The sequence below is a fragment of the Glycine soja genome, chromosome 12, assembly GCF_004193775.1.
Source record: "Glycine soja cultivar W05 chromosome 12, ASM419377v2, whole genome shotgun sequence".
Classification (NCBI taxonomy): Eukaryota; Viridiplantae; Streptophyta; class Magnoliopsida; order Fabales; family Fabaceae; genus Glycine; species Glycine soja.
In genome coordinates this window covers 36,206,165-36,223,859 of record NC_041013.1, presented here as the reverse complement: position 1 = coordinate 36,223,859, position 17,695 = coordinate 36,206,165, and the positions used below count along the sequence as shown (strand labels likewise).

Genomic DNA, 17,695 nt, shown 5'->3' with positions numbered 1-17,695 from the left:
ATCCGTTATAGTTAATGAAATGACATACGCTACACATTGAGGATCGAATTTGTCAATGCTCTACTCACCCGTGATGAAAATAACTATTTACCCAAAATATAATTTAATCTTCATATTTTCTCTCTTTTTTAATCTTTGTAAGTATAACATTACAATAAACACTTAAAAAATAGGAAAATAAAACATAAGTTAGAACAAATATCATAATAAACATAATATTGATTAATAGACATATTTTGTTTATTGCTATGAAATTTATATTATGATAATACCTTATCCAAAATGAGACTCAAACAAAAATGTAAAACCATTAAGTTAATCTTTAAAAAAAAATGAGACTAATTTTGTCATTGTCACACTATAAATTTCGGAGCAACATTATATTTATTATTATGTTTGTTATAACTTATTTTTGCTTTTATATTTTTTTAAGTGTTTATGATAACCTTATGCTTGCAACTCGAAAAAAAATGAAGATTAAATTATATTTTACATAAATAGTTATTATCGTCCCTAGTTGTGTAGAACACAAACAACTTTATTTCTAAAGAATGTGTCATATAAACTCTTTTATTAATAATAAGATGAATAAAATTTAACAGATGAATAAATTTATCGTACTTTTTTTTACTTTCAGACATTAAAATTTGAATTTTTATCTGTAAAAAACAAATTTATTAACACTACTCGAAATAAAAAATTATTATTTACGCGTTTATTTATTACTCGAACCGAATATATCCAATACTTACTACTAACTTACCAATACTCGGGAAGTAAGTATCGTGCCGTGCGGTGTACAGAATTAGAATTAGAAAGAGAAAGAGAAAGAGGGGGGGTCGTGTCGGCTTGAAACCAAACACGACCTTATCGGCGATCCAATTTCGATCTGTGCAAATCGTAAACCCTACCTACTTGCTTCTGCAATTCTGGTGGACTGGATCCATTTTCATCTCAATTCTCAGTAAGTTGGGGCACATCACACAATAACTTTGACATGGCTTCCGCTGCGCCAGGTTTCGATCCACTCTTTCACTTTTATTACTGATTTCATTTCCATTGCTTCCTTCCTAAATTAATTAACATATTTCCCTCACATCTAACTGCTTGTTATTCTTATTCATTCACAACTCTACTTTTGCTACTGTCTCTTCGATTCCACATTCATATCTGCTTGCTACTAAATATAAGCAAACACCACTACTATTAGGACTTCGCCTCAAACATAGCTTCGTAATTGCTGTTCCTCGTGCTTTGCCTCCCTCACCCGTATCTTTTTCCTCATTTAAAACAAAACAATGTTACCACGACAGCTACCTACAGCTTGAATAAAATTATATCATCTCATAAGATGAGAAAAAAGAAGAAGATGAGAAGTAGTTTTAGCATTTTTAAAAGCATATAAGCCCTTTCAGTATCTTTCTCTTTAATTTTTGTTTTATGTGTCATCCATGACCTATTCATTTTTGTTTTATAGGTGCAACCAATGATGCTTTATACAAGGAATTGTGGCATGCCTGTGCTGGACCCCTTGTCACTCTTCCGCGTGAAGGGGAGAGAGTTTATTACTTCCCTCAAGGTCATATGGAACAGGTACAACTTGCCTGGGCATGTTCTCTTAATTTCTGACTTTAATTGAAGTGAGATGCTTCTGCTACTACTTTTTTTTTTATCTTGCTCCAAACCCTGTTTTGTTTACTAGCTTAATTGTTTTGTTTCCAATTAATATCTTATAGATGTTGCCACGGTTCACCTTACAATTTTATCTGGAAAATATTTGTTCTTTCTTGACTTGCCTTGCTTTTTGGTGGGAGATGTCTTTGTTTATGGTATGTTGCTTGTTGAGTTTCAAATCTGCACTAGCTGTGCTTGGTCACATTTCTTTTGCTTGCTTCATCTAAGTTATGTACTCTATTGAATTGTTTATGCTTATGATTTTTGTTGTATTGTAAAGTTTTATTTTATCTTACGTTTACTTTTTTTATTTTATAGCTTGAGGCATCCATGAATCAGGGATTGGAGCAGCAAATGCCTTCCTTTAATCTGCCTTCTAAAATTTTATGTAAAGTGGTCAATGTTCATCTTCGAGTGAGTCATGATTTTCTTCTGCAATCTTACTGGATACTTTTGTTTTGATTTGGAAATTTGTTGTGCTTTACTATCATATTGTCTGGTTAAATTCATCTTGGTCATGTAGGCTGAACCTGAAACAGATGAAGTATATGCACAAATAACTTTGCTTCCTGAAGCAGATGTGAGTGCGCTCTTTTTCTTTGCTTGACATGGTTTCTATCTTTAAACATTTTCTGTTTTCGATTATCTCTCAACTCATTTTCCAGTAATATGGTTTCTTGCCCATTTAGTTTTTTTTTTTTTTTTTTATATTTAAATCTCATTTTATGTATTTATTAATTTTCTGTGTCTTGTTGGTTTAGCAAAGTGAGGTGACAAGCCCTGATGATCCCCTGCCTGAATCTCCAAGGTGTACAGTCCATTCATTTTGCAAGACACTCACTGCTTCTGACACTAGCACTCATGGAGGTTTCTCTGTTCTTCGAAGACATGCAGATGATTGTTTGCCACCACTGGTTAGTAATTTTTTTTCATTCTGAAAGTCATTAGACACACTTGTTCATGATTGTCTTCAGTTGTCCTTTACTATATAATTTTCATGTTTTGTTCAGGATATGACTCAGCAGCCCCCATGGCAAGAATTAGTTGCAACTGATCTGCATGGGAATGAATGGCATTTTAGACATATTTTTCGAGGTATGTAGCTTGCCAGGCCCCCACCCCCAATCTTTGGACTGTTTTATCATGTGAACCTGTTAAAGAGTGTGATCATTGGATATTTCTACAGATTGAATATGCCAAGTAAGCATACTGCTTTGGAATATGCAACAATTTTTTCAAAGTAAAACAAATTTTAGGACTTGGGTGTAATGCCAAGCATGCTCAATATTTTTTTATTTTTGTACAGAGTTGTAATTGGAAAGGGATTAGTTTGCTTTTTATGATATCAATCTTTTAAGCAATGCATAGATATGTATCTCTTTTTCATATTGGTAGTTCACCTACAGGTACTTAACTTTTTCTTTCTTACAGAATAGAGCTTCATTCCCCTGTTTTTTCCACCCCTACTCCAATCCTCCTTAATGCTGTGTTTGGTTGAGGGGGGAGGGAGAGAATAAATTGTGTGGGTCCCACACCTCCTACACTCTACTTTAATTAAAAAATTTCTCTTCAATTTCCATCCTCTCAACCAAACACAGCATAATTGTTTGAAAAACATTACACCATGTTCCCCTTCAAGGGAGGTTGCTGTAAAAGTTAAAAAAGCAGGGAAGTTTGTGTAATTTCCTGAAACCTCAAGGTGGTTAATGTAATTTACTCATGCTTTTTGGGGTGTGTAGTTTACTTTACCATTAAGCTTTTCAGTTGGTCTGCTAAATTTTTTTGTGGGTTGAACGAATTTTACTCATTAGTAGCTTTTTCAGAAAAGGTTCTCTGATGTAAATCCTGATGACATTTATAACTTTGGGGGTTCTGAAGTGAATGCCCTGCTGTTATGTTATTGAATTGTATAACATTAGATGAGGTGATGAGATTAGATTTGATGTTCATAATGTCAGTGAGATCCTGACTGTGCAGAGTAATATGCAGGGCAACCCAGGCGCCACTTACTGACCACTGGGTGGAGTGTCTTTGTCAGTTCCAAAAAATTAGTGGCTGGTGATGCATTTATATTCTTAAGGCAAGTTGTTCAGTTGAAGTATTGTACTTTCCTCTGAGGGCAAGACAAAGTACTTTGCATATTTTTCATTGCTTTTTGCTCCTCCTTGTTGGTGATTGTGGTTTTGTTTTTCTTGTATGCAATATTCTAGGGGTGAAAATGGAGAGCTGCGAGTTGGAGTTAGGAGGCTCATGAGACAGCAAAGCAACATGCCATCTTCTGTTATATCCAGTCACAGTATGCATCTGGGTGTTCTGGCTACTGCATCTCACGCCATTGCCACAGGAACATTGTTTTCTGTATTTTACAAGCCCAGGTCTTGTTTTTCATGCTATGTAGTTATTAGTTTTCTCATTTCATGATGTTGTTCTTGCCCAGCTTGTTATGTTTTGCTAACGTTAATGATACCTTGAACTAACATAGAATTGTGTTTTGTTTGTATTTGTATGTTTGTGTGCCTGCTTTTGTGCAATTAATGGACAATTTTCTTTGTTGGTGAAAGAATTTGACTTGATCGGGATGATATTTAAGTTTGCATTTGTTGCTTTATTGAGATTTTCTGCTGACTTATCAATATTTATTTTATAGAACTAGCCGGTCTGAGTTTATTGTGAGTGTCAACAAATACCTTGAAGCTCGAAGTCATAAACTTTCTGTTGGGATGAGATTCAAAATGAGATTTGAGGGTGATGAAGTTCCTGAAAGAAGGTGCACTAGCTGGTTGATTGAAAAATTATATTTTGATTTTAGTGCATTGTGCAATCTGATAAACTGACCCCTCCCCCTGAATACAGGTTCAGTGGAACGATTGTGGGTGTTGGAGATAACAAATCGTCAGTCTGGGCTGATTCTGAGTGGCGATCATTAAAGGTTAGTAAGGCTTTATTTACACTTCCAATTCTTTTTTCTTTTTGGCAGTAGAATTCAATTTTTAAAAAAAATTTCCATGTATATTTTAATTTTGGTATAAACTACCAAAAAGCAGACATTATTCTTCCTTCTCTTTAAATTGGTTAAGAAAGGTCAATAATGATGATGCTTTGTTTATGGAACAATCTAGTAATGATATTTCCTTGATGGTTGGAGACATTAACTGGCCTATAAGGAAAGAGATGTTATTAAAAAAAAAGTGAATTTAGCTGCGAGAAAATGGCTAAGATTTTGTGTGCATGATGAGGGCAAAAGACTACCTGCTGGCACCTCGATAAATTACCAGGATTTGAAATTTATTTAGCAGCTTTTGGTTCATTAGTCTTATGATCTATAATGTATTTCAGGTTCAATGGGATGAACCATCGTCTATTTTGCGTCCTGATAGAGTTTCTCCATGGGAATTGGAGCCACTTGTGTCTACCCCTCCTACAAACCCCCAGCCATCCCAAAGAAACAAGAGATCGCGGCCTCCCATTCTACCTTCAACAATGCCTGATTCTTCTCTGCAAGGTGGCTCGGACATACATAATTTCTCCATAAAATTCTGTTATTCATGCTGCTTTTACTCAAATTTTCTTTTTCTCTGTGCATCAGGTGTATGGAAATCACCAGTTGAATCTGCACCATTCTCTTATTGTGACCATCAACATGGGCGAGATGTCTATCCATCAACCAATTTCAATTCCACTGCAACTGGTTTTCTTGGTTTTGGTGGGAACTGCTATGCTTCCAACAAGTCAATATATTGGTCCAGTAGGATGGAAAACTCCACAGAATCTTTTTCTCCTGTAGCACTTAAAGAATTTGGAGAGAAGAGACAAGGGACTGCAAATGGCTGTAGACTCTTTGGGATTCAGTTACATGACAATTCTAATTCTAATGAAGAAAGTCTACCAATGGTCACTTTGTCAGGAAGGATGGGTGATGATGGCCCCCTTCCATCTTTGGATGCTGAGTCTGACCAGCATTCTGAACCATCAAATGTTAATCGATCTGATATCCCTTCGGTAAGCTGTGATGCTGAAAAATCATGCCTGCGGTCTCCCCAGGAGTCACAGAGCAGGCAAATAAGAAGTTGCACAAAGGTAGTATTATTGTTTTTGTGTTGGTGTAATACACTTTGCATCCCCTCCCCATTTTAATTTACAATCCTGCAACATTCTTGGCAGTTGGCATAATTTTCTTATGTTCTAATTTAGTTGACTGTATGACAAGTTTTATGTATTGCATATTTGCATCTTTGTTTTATAGAATTGTATGATGATTTTTAGCTCCTGATAATATGTTTTTAGAATCTATCTGAACTATTGACATCATCTGATACACAGTCCGTAACATAATGTTGGATGTGAAGATCTAATATATTTTATTCACACACTGATACACACTACAAGTTCCAATGTTTCCATGGTCCAGATACACTACAAGTTCCAATGTTTCCATGGTCCACAATCTTTATCAATTGGGTTCATCTGGAAAAATCTTTCAACATTTTCATTGAAATAGAATCCATAAATCATTAGCTAGAACGGTCTTTAGCAACAGTCACAAAAGTTATAGTAAGTAGCGAGGGTTAAGGCTTCTTTCTTTTTGGATGATTCCAATTAATTTTTATTCATCTTGTTTTCCTTGGACTGGAAAGTAGTTTAGGATTCTCTGTTTGACAAGAGGGCAATCCCTGCATAGTGTAATAAAATTATTTATGATGCAAGTTTTATACTATTCCAGGTCCACATGCAAGGTATGGCTGTTGGAAGGGCTGTGGATTTAACACGGTTTGATGGATATGAGGATCTGCTAAGGAAATTGGAAGAGATGTTTGACATCACTGGTGAGCTCTGCGGATCGACAAAAAAATGGCAGGTTGTGTACACTGATAATGAAGATGATATGATGATGGTTGGGGATGATCCATGGCTGTAAGATCATTTGATACTAGCTTACATTTACTTGGACACTTTATTGTGGCATAACATTTTGTAAATTTGTATGTGTATATTAAATTCGGACTTGCTATTTTACTGCAGTGAATTTTGTAGCATTGTGAGGAAAATTTTCATCTACACTGCAGAGGAGGTGAGGAAGCTTTCACCCAAAATAGGACTTCCAATCAGTGAAGAAGTTAAACCCAGCAAAATGGACTCTGAAGCAGTAGCCAATCCTGAGGATCAGTCATCTATTGTGGGGCCTGGTTGCTAATGTCTTAGGTCTTCCAACATTTCAGTTGTTATATATATATACAATAGATATTGGCATGAAAATAGGAAGTAGAACGTGAGAGAAACGAGTATGTACCTGGCAAGCCCTTCATCATGGCCTATAAGGAGCATATGGTTAGTGTATTCTGCATCTATACAGGAGCAGCATAACAGCACCAAAGCAGAGGGCTTGGGGTATTGTGGCTTTTCTCTTTCTTTCATAGCTCTGTAATCACCGAGTTTCGATGCCTTGCTTGTTCAGTTTTGTATTGGTTGCGAGCGTGCAGAAATGTCTTGTTTTTTTTTTTTTGGTTGCGAGCAGCATAACAGCACCGAAGTATCTTACTATGTATGCATTTGGATTTTTTTTTTGGTTCTTTTGTAATTCACTTGTTATGATGCATCATCTCATTTATGTATATATAACTTTCTATTATATACATACTATTTAATGTATGTATATCGAGCCATTTTTTTTCCTAGCAGAGCTGTAGCAATCTGATCTCAACCGATGGAATCATGATGTGAGGATCCAATTTTTAGCACTGGGGAACCAATTCGGGTCTTTATGAGATTGGAAAAAAAAAGAAGCTGAATTAGAGAAAAAGATGGAAATAGGATTCCACAAAAAAAAATAGGATTCTTTGATAAAAATATAAGGTTTTATGTATAAAAATTGACAATAAAGTATTCAAGAGTCTATTTATAATTCCTACTAATAATCTTAAATTAGGCTAAGACTTACTAACTAATCTAATAATTAAAAACTTGAAAATAACTCATTACAAGTCTAAAGATAAACTCAAAAATATAATTAAAAACAAAAATAAATCTTAGTCTAAAAGTTTATTAAAATAAATGAATTTTACTCACTTCTCCTCTTTAGTTAATGAGAGAATTTAATCTCATACCAAATTCTTCTTGAAATCTTTTACTCCTTGCTTTCTCAGGATAGTTCTCTATCACTTGGGGTATTGTGGCTTTTCTCTTTCTTTCATAGCTCTGTAATCACCGAGTTTCAATGCCCTTGCTTGTTCAGTTTTGTATTGGTTGCGAGCGTGCAGAATTGTCTTTTGGTTTTTTTTTGGTTGCGAGCAGCATAACAGCACCAAAGTATATCTTACTATGTATATGCATTTGGATTATTTTTTTTGGTTCTTTTGTAATTCACTGTTATGATGCATCATCTCATTTCTGTATATATAACTTTCTACTATATACATACTATTTAATGTATGTATATCGAGCCATTTATTTCCTTGTACAAAATCTGATCTCAGCCTTTTTTTTTTCTGTTTCAAATGTTAAGTAAGAAAATATCTTTTACAAAAGAAAAAAAATATTCCTCGCTACAATGCAACTTTTGACCTTTTGCTGGAACAAAAAAAATATTAAAGTTAAAGAAAAAATAAACTTAAATCTCAATACGATAAGTGGGCCACCTCAGTCATTTATTATGGGTAAATATCTCGATTCTACTGGCTTGAGGCATCAAAGTCAGATAATATTGACAAAAATGGAAAAGTGCAGTCATGATGATGTGTCTTCGATGGCTTAAAAGGAAAGTTAAGGAAAAGGATGAGCGAATCCAATTTTTGAATTCTCGACTGTACGTTTGTCGATGCTTAACGTTCAAGCTTAATTTTGCCTTCCAAATCAAGATTTTTACACCCGGATAACTTTTGGGGCAATTTCTTTAGCACACATTGGAACGGAAAAGATTAGAAATTTGATTAAAACAGGGAAAAAAATCATAATAAATAAATTGAGAATGAGAGTTTACTGTATTGTAACGTAAACTAAGCTAGTGGATAGATAACGGTCAAATATTTGAAAATGTACTACTGAGGGCGCTCCTATTAACGGTGCATCTGTTTTCAAAGATGTTGTAATTGCATTGACATATATTATATATGCAAGGATAACTTAGCGTATCATTTGAAGCTTGATGAAAAACGTGATCAAAGCTGTGAAGAAACTCAAGTTGTGGTCCAAAAAGAAAAGGAAGAAAAAGACCCATGGCCATGAGCATCCTCCTCACTATTGCTGCAGCTGCTATTGTTCCTCATCCATCCAACCATCAGCTCCACCCTTACCTTCATCCTCATGCCTTGATTTTGAATACAGCAACTATGGAACATTCTTACCAACCCCGGAGCCGGAGCCGGAGCCGGAACCGCAACCACAAGAGATTGCCAGCCTAAACTCATCGTATCAGCAATATATGGTATCAGTTTCGGAACCTGTTTATGGCATTCCAGTCCCGGTAATTCATGCATCTCGAACAGAAAGATCAGCTGGTCAATTTGGATGTCTTTTTAGCTTTGGTTCTTATTTGTTCCGCTGCTTATTTCCATGTTTCTACATCCGACAAGTAGTTTGATTACCGCTTTCGCAACTCATGCATGCTCCTCTTGTTGATTTTTATGTACCACCCCAAAAATTTATGCATCTTTAAGTGCTTGGAGATCAAATATAGAAACCCTAATTAGTGTAAATGGTAAAGGTTGTAATAAGTACTAGTTGCATCACGTGCATTATTTCATCCTTTCACTTGTTGGATTAATCTTTTAATAAAACCTGCTTATAATGTTTGTCTGCTTAATCTAGTAAACCAGATTAATTATAGTGTAAACTAGTTTATTTTGATAGGCTTCTCAAAACTGAGTATTGGAGATTTGGTAAAGCTAGACGCTAGTAGTAAGCTTTAATCAGATTTACTTGAATTCATGTGTATCGCTCAAGTTTCGGCTTTCCTTGTGTATTCACTTGGGTAAGTATCGTCCTGAAACTTTATGAGAAATATGGAAATGAATTGATATGTAGCATAATGCTGTGACTGCGAGGCTGGAAGTCATTTTTTTTTTTTTTTCACTGCAATGGATCCTATCCCAATATGAGGAACGAATCCTTTGGAGTGACATTACAACTGTATAGGATCTTAACTATCCATTAATTTTCTTTTTTGTTATAATAACTTTATTATAAAAAGAAAGCCTTAAATAAATAAAGGTGAGATGGGATACACTACAGGAACTCAGGAAGTCATGTTTTTTTTTTTTTACTGCAGTGGATCCTGTTCCTTGTGAATATGGTCAATAAAATTGGACATCTAATCTTATTTACTAATTGTTTTGAGATGGACTTTCTCATCTAAGGTTAGAAGCTACCTACCCAGAGCAGAACATCAAAGTGTGTAATTTGTCCGTTCTCCTAGACTTAGTAGTATTCATTATATAGTGATCATCAAGGATGGTATATGATAGATCATATCCCCTGATTCCTATAGATAAAAATATGATGAGAATCCATGATCTGATTAGATTCTCCTCCTTTTTTTTTTTTTCTATAATAAGATATGATTAGGTTATATTCATAATCTTTTGTTATAATATATTGGGTTGTTATTATGTTAAGGCAAGCGTTCGTCGTCTTGGATCGGGCAAATCGGGAGGCCTACTCAGTGGACTTGTCACGAAATCATAACTCTTACTATTAAAAATAAAAATATTTGAAAATTTCAAAGATATTATATTACTCTTATCATATGACCTTGATTAAACAAATGTGAAAACTTCAAATTCAAATAAGATGTGATAAATATGAAAAACATTAGAAAATCCTATCATTCTAAATTATCTTTTGATTCTAAATTCAAAGTCATATTTAAAATATTTACGTATTTAAAATTTATATCTTATCGTATTTATCTCATTTATCTCATCTAAAGCATCGTAAAATTTTATGGTAGCAATATATTTAAATGAGATTTTGACATGGTATTATAATTATTTTCTCCTAACAAAAATTTAAAATTAACAAATGATAATTGTGCAACTTGCAAAATTTGAAAATAAGAAATAAAATAAAATAAAGGAAATTATGAAATTTAATTGCATCTACTTCTTGATAGACAAATTTTTTATATAATATCAAAATTAAAATTAATGTTAAGGATATAGTGATGATGAAAACAATATTCTAACAATTATAGTTTTTTTTAATAATCATTATTATCTATTTTCAGTTATAGAATACACGTTTATTTTATTCTGTAATACATATAAAAAAAAAACTTTGTCAAGGTAGTTTTGGTGCATCACATCAAAGCCGTTGAAATATTAACAGAGAAGCGCATGGTTTGGAAATAAAGAAGGAAATGAAATACAAAGCCGTTGGTGCATCACATCAATATCTCTCTTGTAACAGTCCTTCCGAGACCATCCTCCATCAACTTTGACATTTTCATTCTCATAGTATTTTTAGTCATCCTGAAGGCCAGATCTTCTGTGTCTTGAGCTTTTCCTAGAGTCATGTTGTGTTTTCATCTTTCCTCTACCAAGCACATCTTTGTCAGATTCAGAAGCATCGCCACTCTGATATCTTTGTCTCCTCTATCCCTATTATCTCTGTTCCACTTTCTTGAGTTTCTTCATTCTCTGTCATCCTATCCCAATCCACATCAGAACCTTCTTCATGGCTTCTGCTATTGTCATCCCTGTTTCTGTTAAATGAGCTATTCATAGTGTATTCACAGTGCGTTTCCCTATTTTCCTGTTTTTCTAACCATTCCCTGTCAGCATCAGAATCAGGAGTTCTGCCTCTGGATTTCCTTTTAAAGTTGGCATTCCAATCCTTATCAGGAGTTCTTTGCTTTCATTCATCTTCCTGTTTTCTTCTACCAGAATTACTGCAATTTAACCGATCCATCTCCCTAGATCTTGACCTTCTAGAGTGTTACCTGCAAAAGATTATGATACCATGAGAATACGTATAAATTCACATGCAAAAATATACAGAAATATTGACATAATTAAACAAAATATGATACAATAAATAATGAATTGAACGACTAAAACTGTAGTTGTTTCCCTAAATGCAGCAAGAGAGAAAGTAAAATTGTACAGTGCAGTCTTAAAAAACTTTTCTTGTATTTGATAGGAACTTTTAGATAGTTCCACCACAAGTCACAGCTTAACTATCTAGGGTCCATCATGCAAGACAATGGAGAAATATGTGGACGTAAACCATAGGATTCATGCAGGAAGAATGAAATGGAAAATTTTATTTATGCCAGAATGTACCACTTAAAACCAAAGGAAAATTTTACCATCCAAATATAAGACATGCAATGTAGTGTGGAACTAAATGCCGTGCCATAAAAAGCTAACAAAAAGAATCAACTCAATGTAGTAGAGATGAGATTATTACATTGGATGTACTGGACAAGATAGGATTAGAAATGTACGAATTGGAGAAAAAGTTGGGATAGCACCTATGGTAGAAAAGATGCTATAATATTACTATAGGTGGTTTTTAGAAAACCCAGTTAGGAGAGTAGATCAAATGGAGGACAGCCAGAAGCAGCGGGAGAGTCAGAAAAACCATAGGCAAAACAAATAAGGATTTAGAGGCTAATGGTTTGTCTATAAACATGATTCACAACAAAACATTGTGGCCTGGTTATTGTTTTATTTATTTATTTTGAAACTATAAAGCAACTCAGAATTGTCAGCATCTTGTCAAAATCATAGGTGCCAGCAGCAATCTCATCAATATGTTCTCCCCACATTCTCTCTAGAAGATTCTTGACCTTGATCTTTTTGGATGATCAATAAATACAACATTAAATAGAAGTTGCATCCTGTTCCAAAGCCTTCAACCTTTATTTACAACACCAATCACAAACACTGCCCTATCCTCCATCATGCTAAAATTTACCACAAATTTGCTTAATTTACTATCATCTACATAGGTTACAATTTGTCCAGTAACCAAGTTAATCAATCATGTCCTGCAAATTGTAATGAGGAACAAAAAAGGTGAGAGTACACCTGTTAGAATCCGTTTCTGACAATCTCAAATTTCCTTGCTCCCTTGAAGTCTCATAATCATCAGAATAACCAAATAGAGCAATAGTCTCCACCAGGATTACAAAAACAGTGGATAAAATTGCATGCTGTTCCATGAGAACAAGTCTGTTAAGATGCACAAGAAAAGAACATCATCGTTAGCATGATTCAGCAATCCAAAATTTTTATAACATCTTTTTCGAAGTTAAAAGCTTCAGTTGAAACCAACCAAGAGGATATATGATTTGCACAAATTAAACCCAGCAGCATTCGGTGGTATCCAAAAGACAAACTATAAGAATATAAGATACTAGTTATCAATATAATTGGATACCTTGAAACCTGATTTCAAATACTCACCACATATGGCAACCTTCCATCTTTTCAAGTTAACAAATTGAAAACTTACCTGCCATAAATCATAGCCAGATGAGATAAACATAATGTCAAGCAAGTGGATTCATTCATTGGACTATTAACTATATAAGTCACACTCATTGGTGGGAAAAATTATTCCTTGAATTACAAGTAGGGTCATTAAATATAACCATCACTTAAACTATTTAATTTTATGGGTATTTCTTGAATAAAATTTTAATTTATAACATTGTTAATTAAAATTAACTAACTTTACTATTTTCCTTGGTCTCAAATTAGTTATCTGATTCTTATATAAAGGACCAAAAGTAGTAATAAATATAAAGCATTAATCCGACCAAATACACACACACATATCTGAAGTAAGTCTAAGACACTTATACATCCTTTAATACTGTTTTGTATAATGCAGATTCAATAAATCTAACCGTTCAATCACGCGACATTATTTCTAACATAACCAAATTTACATTCATAAGTATGTAATAATATTGTTGATAATCACTTATATTTTCAAAATATCTTAAAATGAAGTTGCATAATGAAGTCTTGACTCAAGTAAATTTTAAATTTACGAAATTTTGCAGACTAAATCAATCCATTTGAAGAAAATTTTCAATCTGACATTAGGATTGATGAAATTCAATGTAGAGTTATTAAACAGTGTAAATATGACAATACTTACTCTTGGTACTAACCCAGGTTTCGATCAAACTTATTTTGAGGCCAAAAGAGATTTAACTAAAAGCTTCTTAAGAGAGTTTTTGAGAAAATAAAAAATAAAAAAAGGATCGATTATTTCCTCAAAAACAGTCATAACTTACCAAACATATTGTGAGTGGAACACATACACATGATGCGAATGTGTGTGCAGAGAGAGAGAGAGAGAGAGTTATAGAAGATAGAGTGAGAGCACCAAAAGTGCTAGTTCTTATCAGGACCCAAAACAGTCTATGTTGTCAAAAGTTTTGCATAAGTCTTTTAGTTGTTTCTGTGTTTTCAAAATGAAACATCGTAAGTGGCATACCCCCTCCCCCCGAAAAAGAAAAGAATGTGAAGAGAATTAGAGGAATAGAAGCCAGTTTCAGCTTTCTCTATAGTTATAGTACAAAAGTGATAAAAAAATGCTACACAGTTTGGCTTATGGCATATGGGAAGAAGTATAACATTGGAAATCAAAAAGAAGAAATGATATTGGGAAAAAACAAAGAAAGTGTACCCTCATTGGATTCCAGTGAAATTAACAACTTTATACAGAATGTTGGCAGGAAGAAAACAAAAAAGAGAAGCCAAAAATAAAATCCTCTACCACAACAGTTGCATTCACACAAACTGATTTAGAAATCCTAACACTCTACTCCAAACCAATGCAAACATAGGAAATCTGCGTAAAACCTTTCCTTCATTCTTATCTCCCAAACCTCTGCATTATACTCCAAAGCCCAAGGGACAGGCCTGAAGTATTCCAAACAACTAGAGTACTAGTTTCATCTAAAGTGACATGTGATTGATTGTTCATCTGGATTGGTGTTGATGCATCCGTTCCAGATGACTTACAGAAGTACTCCCCTAAAACGGTTAATTTGACTGTAATGAAATGGAGAGCCCAGTGCTCCAAGTTATAATTTAGGTTTTGCTAACCAGCCTTGAAACTAGACAAGGAATGATAAATATTCTGATGGTATTAAAGCCATTTTACCTAAAAACTTGTCAGTTATATAGTGTTGAAATTTGTAATGATTTTTAAAATTAGATATAATTTGTATATAAAATAGTATCGTTTGATGAAAACTAAGACATTTGTTTTATCTTAACCAGTAACCTAAGGGCACTAGTTAACAAGAGTCTTAAAATAACAATATTTATAAAATACTGTGCCTGCTAAAGGACTGGAGTTTTATGGTTCATAATGATATATATAGTCCCAGTATCAAAATGAAAATATTAACACCCAAAATGTGCCATCAGATATGAAGTGCAATATGAGATGCACTTAAATCTAAATGCTTCTATCTACACAAGAACCAATAAAACATGAAAACAGAATGAAAAACATGATCTGCAATAGAGACTTCAGAGGTTTATTGACATAAGTAGATCCAAACATGACACAAAAACGTTTATGGGTATAATCCTCCCTCCCTCCTGCAGGAAAAAAACACAATAGCAACAGCAATGTATTTTAAGAATAACTTACTGAATTGACATTTTTAAGGTCTTGCTGTCACAATCTCAAACCCTTTGAAGGTCATGACCATTAGTCTGCAACATAGCTCCATAAGCCAAGACTTGGATAACGCCTGACAACTACTTATGGTTAAGGAGCAAGAACATGCAAATTATTAGAGTATGAGATTTTGGAAGTTGTAACAAAGATTTGAGGGGGAAAAAGTGTTTTAAATATTCAGTCTATTGAATCTGTTAAAATATTATGCTGACATAGTATTAATTGAAACATGATGTGAAACAAAAATCTTCCCCTCCTACATGAAAAAAAAATGTCACAAGGAATATTTATTGAAATGAAACGTACAAGCTACACGTTCAGTTCCGAAATTGGGTATTTGTTGAGCTACATTCCAAGTGTGTGATTCAGATTCCGGGGGTAAGGGATTGGATGTAGTAGGTCTATTATCCTGCGAATGGTGCATACTGTCAGTGAGATGAATGCATGTAGCATTGTACATGGACATTGGCTGGTGGTCGTTTTGATAGGTCTCGTTGGTAAACCTAACTCTGAATTGTTCCTTCTTTAAGATGATCTCGTTTCCTTGCCAAATATTCGTATTCTTCTTCTTCTTCTTGCTGCTGCTGCTGCTGTTTTTGGATAATCATAATCATCTCCATCCAAGCTTTCTCTCTCTGCATTCTCTCATCCTCCGGGTCGTTGAGGCACTTCATTTTCTTCATTGCCTTCCTCTTCTCCACTCGACACATACACTTTTCGTCTTCCATCAAACCTTTCTCTTCATCCTTCTCTTCACCCTCAGGGAACACAAATCAAACATGGGACATGCTAGGTGCACCCAGGAATTTAGTGAATGGATCATTTTGTCCTTAACATAAAAATTTAAAAAACGCACAGCTCCCTCCCTCCCCCACCTTTTTGGCTTCTTTCTTTTCTTCTTCTGCTCCTTCTTCTCCTCCGTGCCTTCCTGCTGCCATTTTCGATCGCGCTGATGTTGTTGCTGCGTTTTTGCCGTCCAGGTTAGTCTCCCCTAACTCTCATCCCCTTTAATGTACAATGGTTTTGTAGCATTTAGCCTAGGATAGAAGAACCGTAGGGTAGAAGACGTCGTCATAAAAAATGGGGGAAAAGCGGACTTGAAACGTTTGGATCTTCTAGCCAAAAAACTTCTTCCGGAAACTTCCCAAAAAACTTCTTCCAAATCTTCCTGAAGAAGTAGTTTTGAAAAGTTTCGGGAAGAACAAATGGTCATCCGGAAGAACCTCTCTCCGGTAACTCTCGAGAACAACTTCTTCCAGAAGTTTCCCTGAAAGAAGGTTTGTCCGGAAGAAGCAATGTTCATCCGGGAAAACCTAGAAACTTCGGAGAAGGTTTTACGGACGTTTTTTTTTTTATAAATGAAGTTGTTATTTTATTTTTATAAATTAAGTAGTGCATGTTTTAATTTTTTTTTTTAAAAATTAGGTTTGGTTTTTTTTTATGATAAATGAAGTTGCTTTTTTTTTTATTATTTAAGTTGTGTATGTTTACTAATTATTTATTTTTAAATTATTTGTGTTTTTTGTTTACAAGAGAAGTTGTTTATTTTTAAAAATTAAGTTGTGTATGTTTTGGAATTTGTTTTTTTTAAATAGTCTTTTTTTATAAATGAAGTTATTTTTTTTTATAAATGAAGTTGGTTATTTTTATAAATTAAGTTGTGTATGTTTTGAAATTTTTTTTAATTAGTTTTATTTTTTATATATATAATTTAAGTTGTGTATGTTTACTAATTATTTATTTTTAAATTAGTTGTGTTTTTTTTGTTTATAAATAAAGTTGTTTTTTTTTATAAATTAAGTTGTGTGTGTTTTGGAATTTGTTTTTTTTTAAATAATATTTTTTTATCAATAAATTTGGTTATTTTTATAAATTAAATTGTGTATGTTTTGAATTTTTTTAATTAGTTTTGTTTTTTTTATAATTTTAGTTGTGTATGTTTACTAATTATTTATTTTTAAATTAGTTGTGTTTTTTGTTTATAAATGAAGTTGTTTATTTTTATAAATTAAGTTGTGTGTGTTTTGGAATTTGTTTTTTTTTTAAATAGTCTATTTTTTTATAAATGAAGTTGGTTATTTTTATAAATTAAGTTGTGTATGTTTTGAAATTTTTTTTAATTAGTTTTGTTTTTTATATATATATAATTTTAGTTGTGTATGTTTACTAATTATTTATTTTTAAATTAGTTGTGTTTTTTTGTATATAAATGAAGTTTTTTTTTATAAATTAAGTTGAGGATGTTTACCAATTAATTACTTTTACATTAGTTATGTTTTTTTTTTATAAATGAAGTTGTTATTTTATTTTTATAAATTAAGTAGTGTATGTTTTAGATTTTTTTTTTTAAAATTAGGTTTGGTTTTTTTATGAC

General features: G+C 33.3%; 2 protein-coding genes and 1 long non-coding RNA gene across 4 annotated transcripts; 2 read left to right on the top strand and 1 right to left on the bottom strand.

The window, feature by feature from the left end:
• Positions 1–768: 768 nt before the first annotated feature.
• LOC114379599 (auxin response factor 1-like) lies at positions 769–7,320 on the top strand. The gene is made up of 14 exons (XM_028338285.1): positions 769–1,016; positions 1,478–1,593; positions 1,993–2,088; positions 2,198–2,254; positions 2,436–2,588; positions 2,685–2,769; positions 3,664–3,754; positions 3,885–4,049; positions 4,322–4,441; positions 4,528–4,603; positions 5,011–5,176; positions 5,261–5,751; positions 6,395–6,585; positions 6,694–7,320. The coding sequence occupies exons 1-14, from the start codon at positions 998–1,000 to the stop codon at positions 6,863–6,865; spliced, it is 1,998 nt and encodes a 665-aa protein (XP_028194086.1). The 5' UTR covers positions 769–997; the 3' UTR covers positions 6,866–7,320.
• A 1,445-nt stretch (positions 7,321–8,765) lies between these two features.
• On the top strand, positions 8,766–9,469 carry LOC114378877. Its single transcript, XM_028337469.1, has one exon. It carries the CDS (start codon positions 8,813–8,815, stop codon positions 9,245–9,247), a length of 435 nt encoding a protein of 144 aa, XP_028193270.1. The 5' UTR covers positions 8,766–8,812; the 3' UTR covers positions 9,248–9,469.
• A 1,374-nt stretch (positions 9,470–10,843) lies between these two features.
• Positions 10,844–16,656, bottom strand: LOC114380144. Of its 2 annotated transcripts, none has more exons than XR_003659655.1 (5): positions 15,628–16,656; positions 15,292–15,401; positions 13,077–13,125; positions 12,699–12,842; positions 10,844–11,605 (listed from the first exon to the last, which is right to left on the bottom strand). It is a non-coding gene; the product is annotated as an uncharacterized LOC114380144 (long non-coding RNA). The 2 variants fall into 2 exon arrangements; XR_003659656.1 differs by having other exon boundaries at positions 15,292–15,394.
• Positions 16,657–17,695: the final 1,039 nt, after the last annotated feature.

Bases quoted from the DNA above. Each gene is read 5' to 3' on its own strand.
- LOC114379599 (XM_028338285.1), top strand. The intron at 2,255-2,435 runs GTGAGTGCGCTC...TTGTTGGTTTAG, and splicing joins CTTTGCTTCCTGAAGCAGAT to CAAAGTGAGGTGACAAGCCC. The intron at 6,586-6,693 runs GTAAGATCATTT...ATTTTACTGCAG, and splicing joins GTTGGGGATGATCCATGGCT to TGAATTTTGTAGCATTGTGA.
- LOC114378877 (XM_028337469.1), top strand. From the start codon at position 8,813: ATGAAAAACGTGATCAAAGCTGTGAAGAAACTCAAGTTGTGGTCCAAA.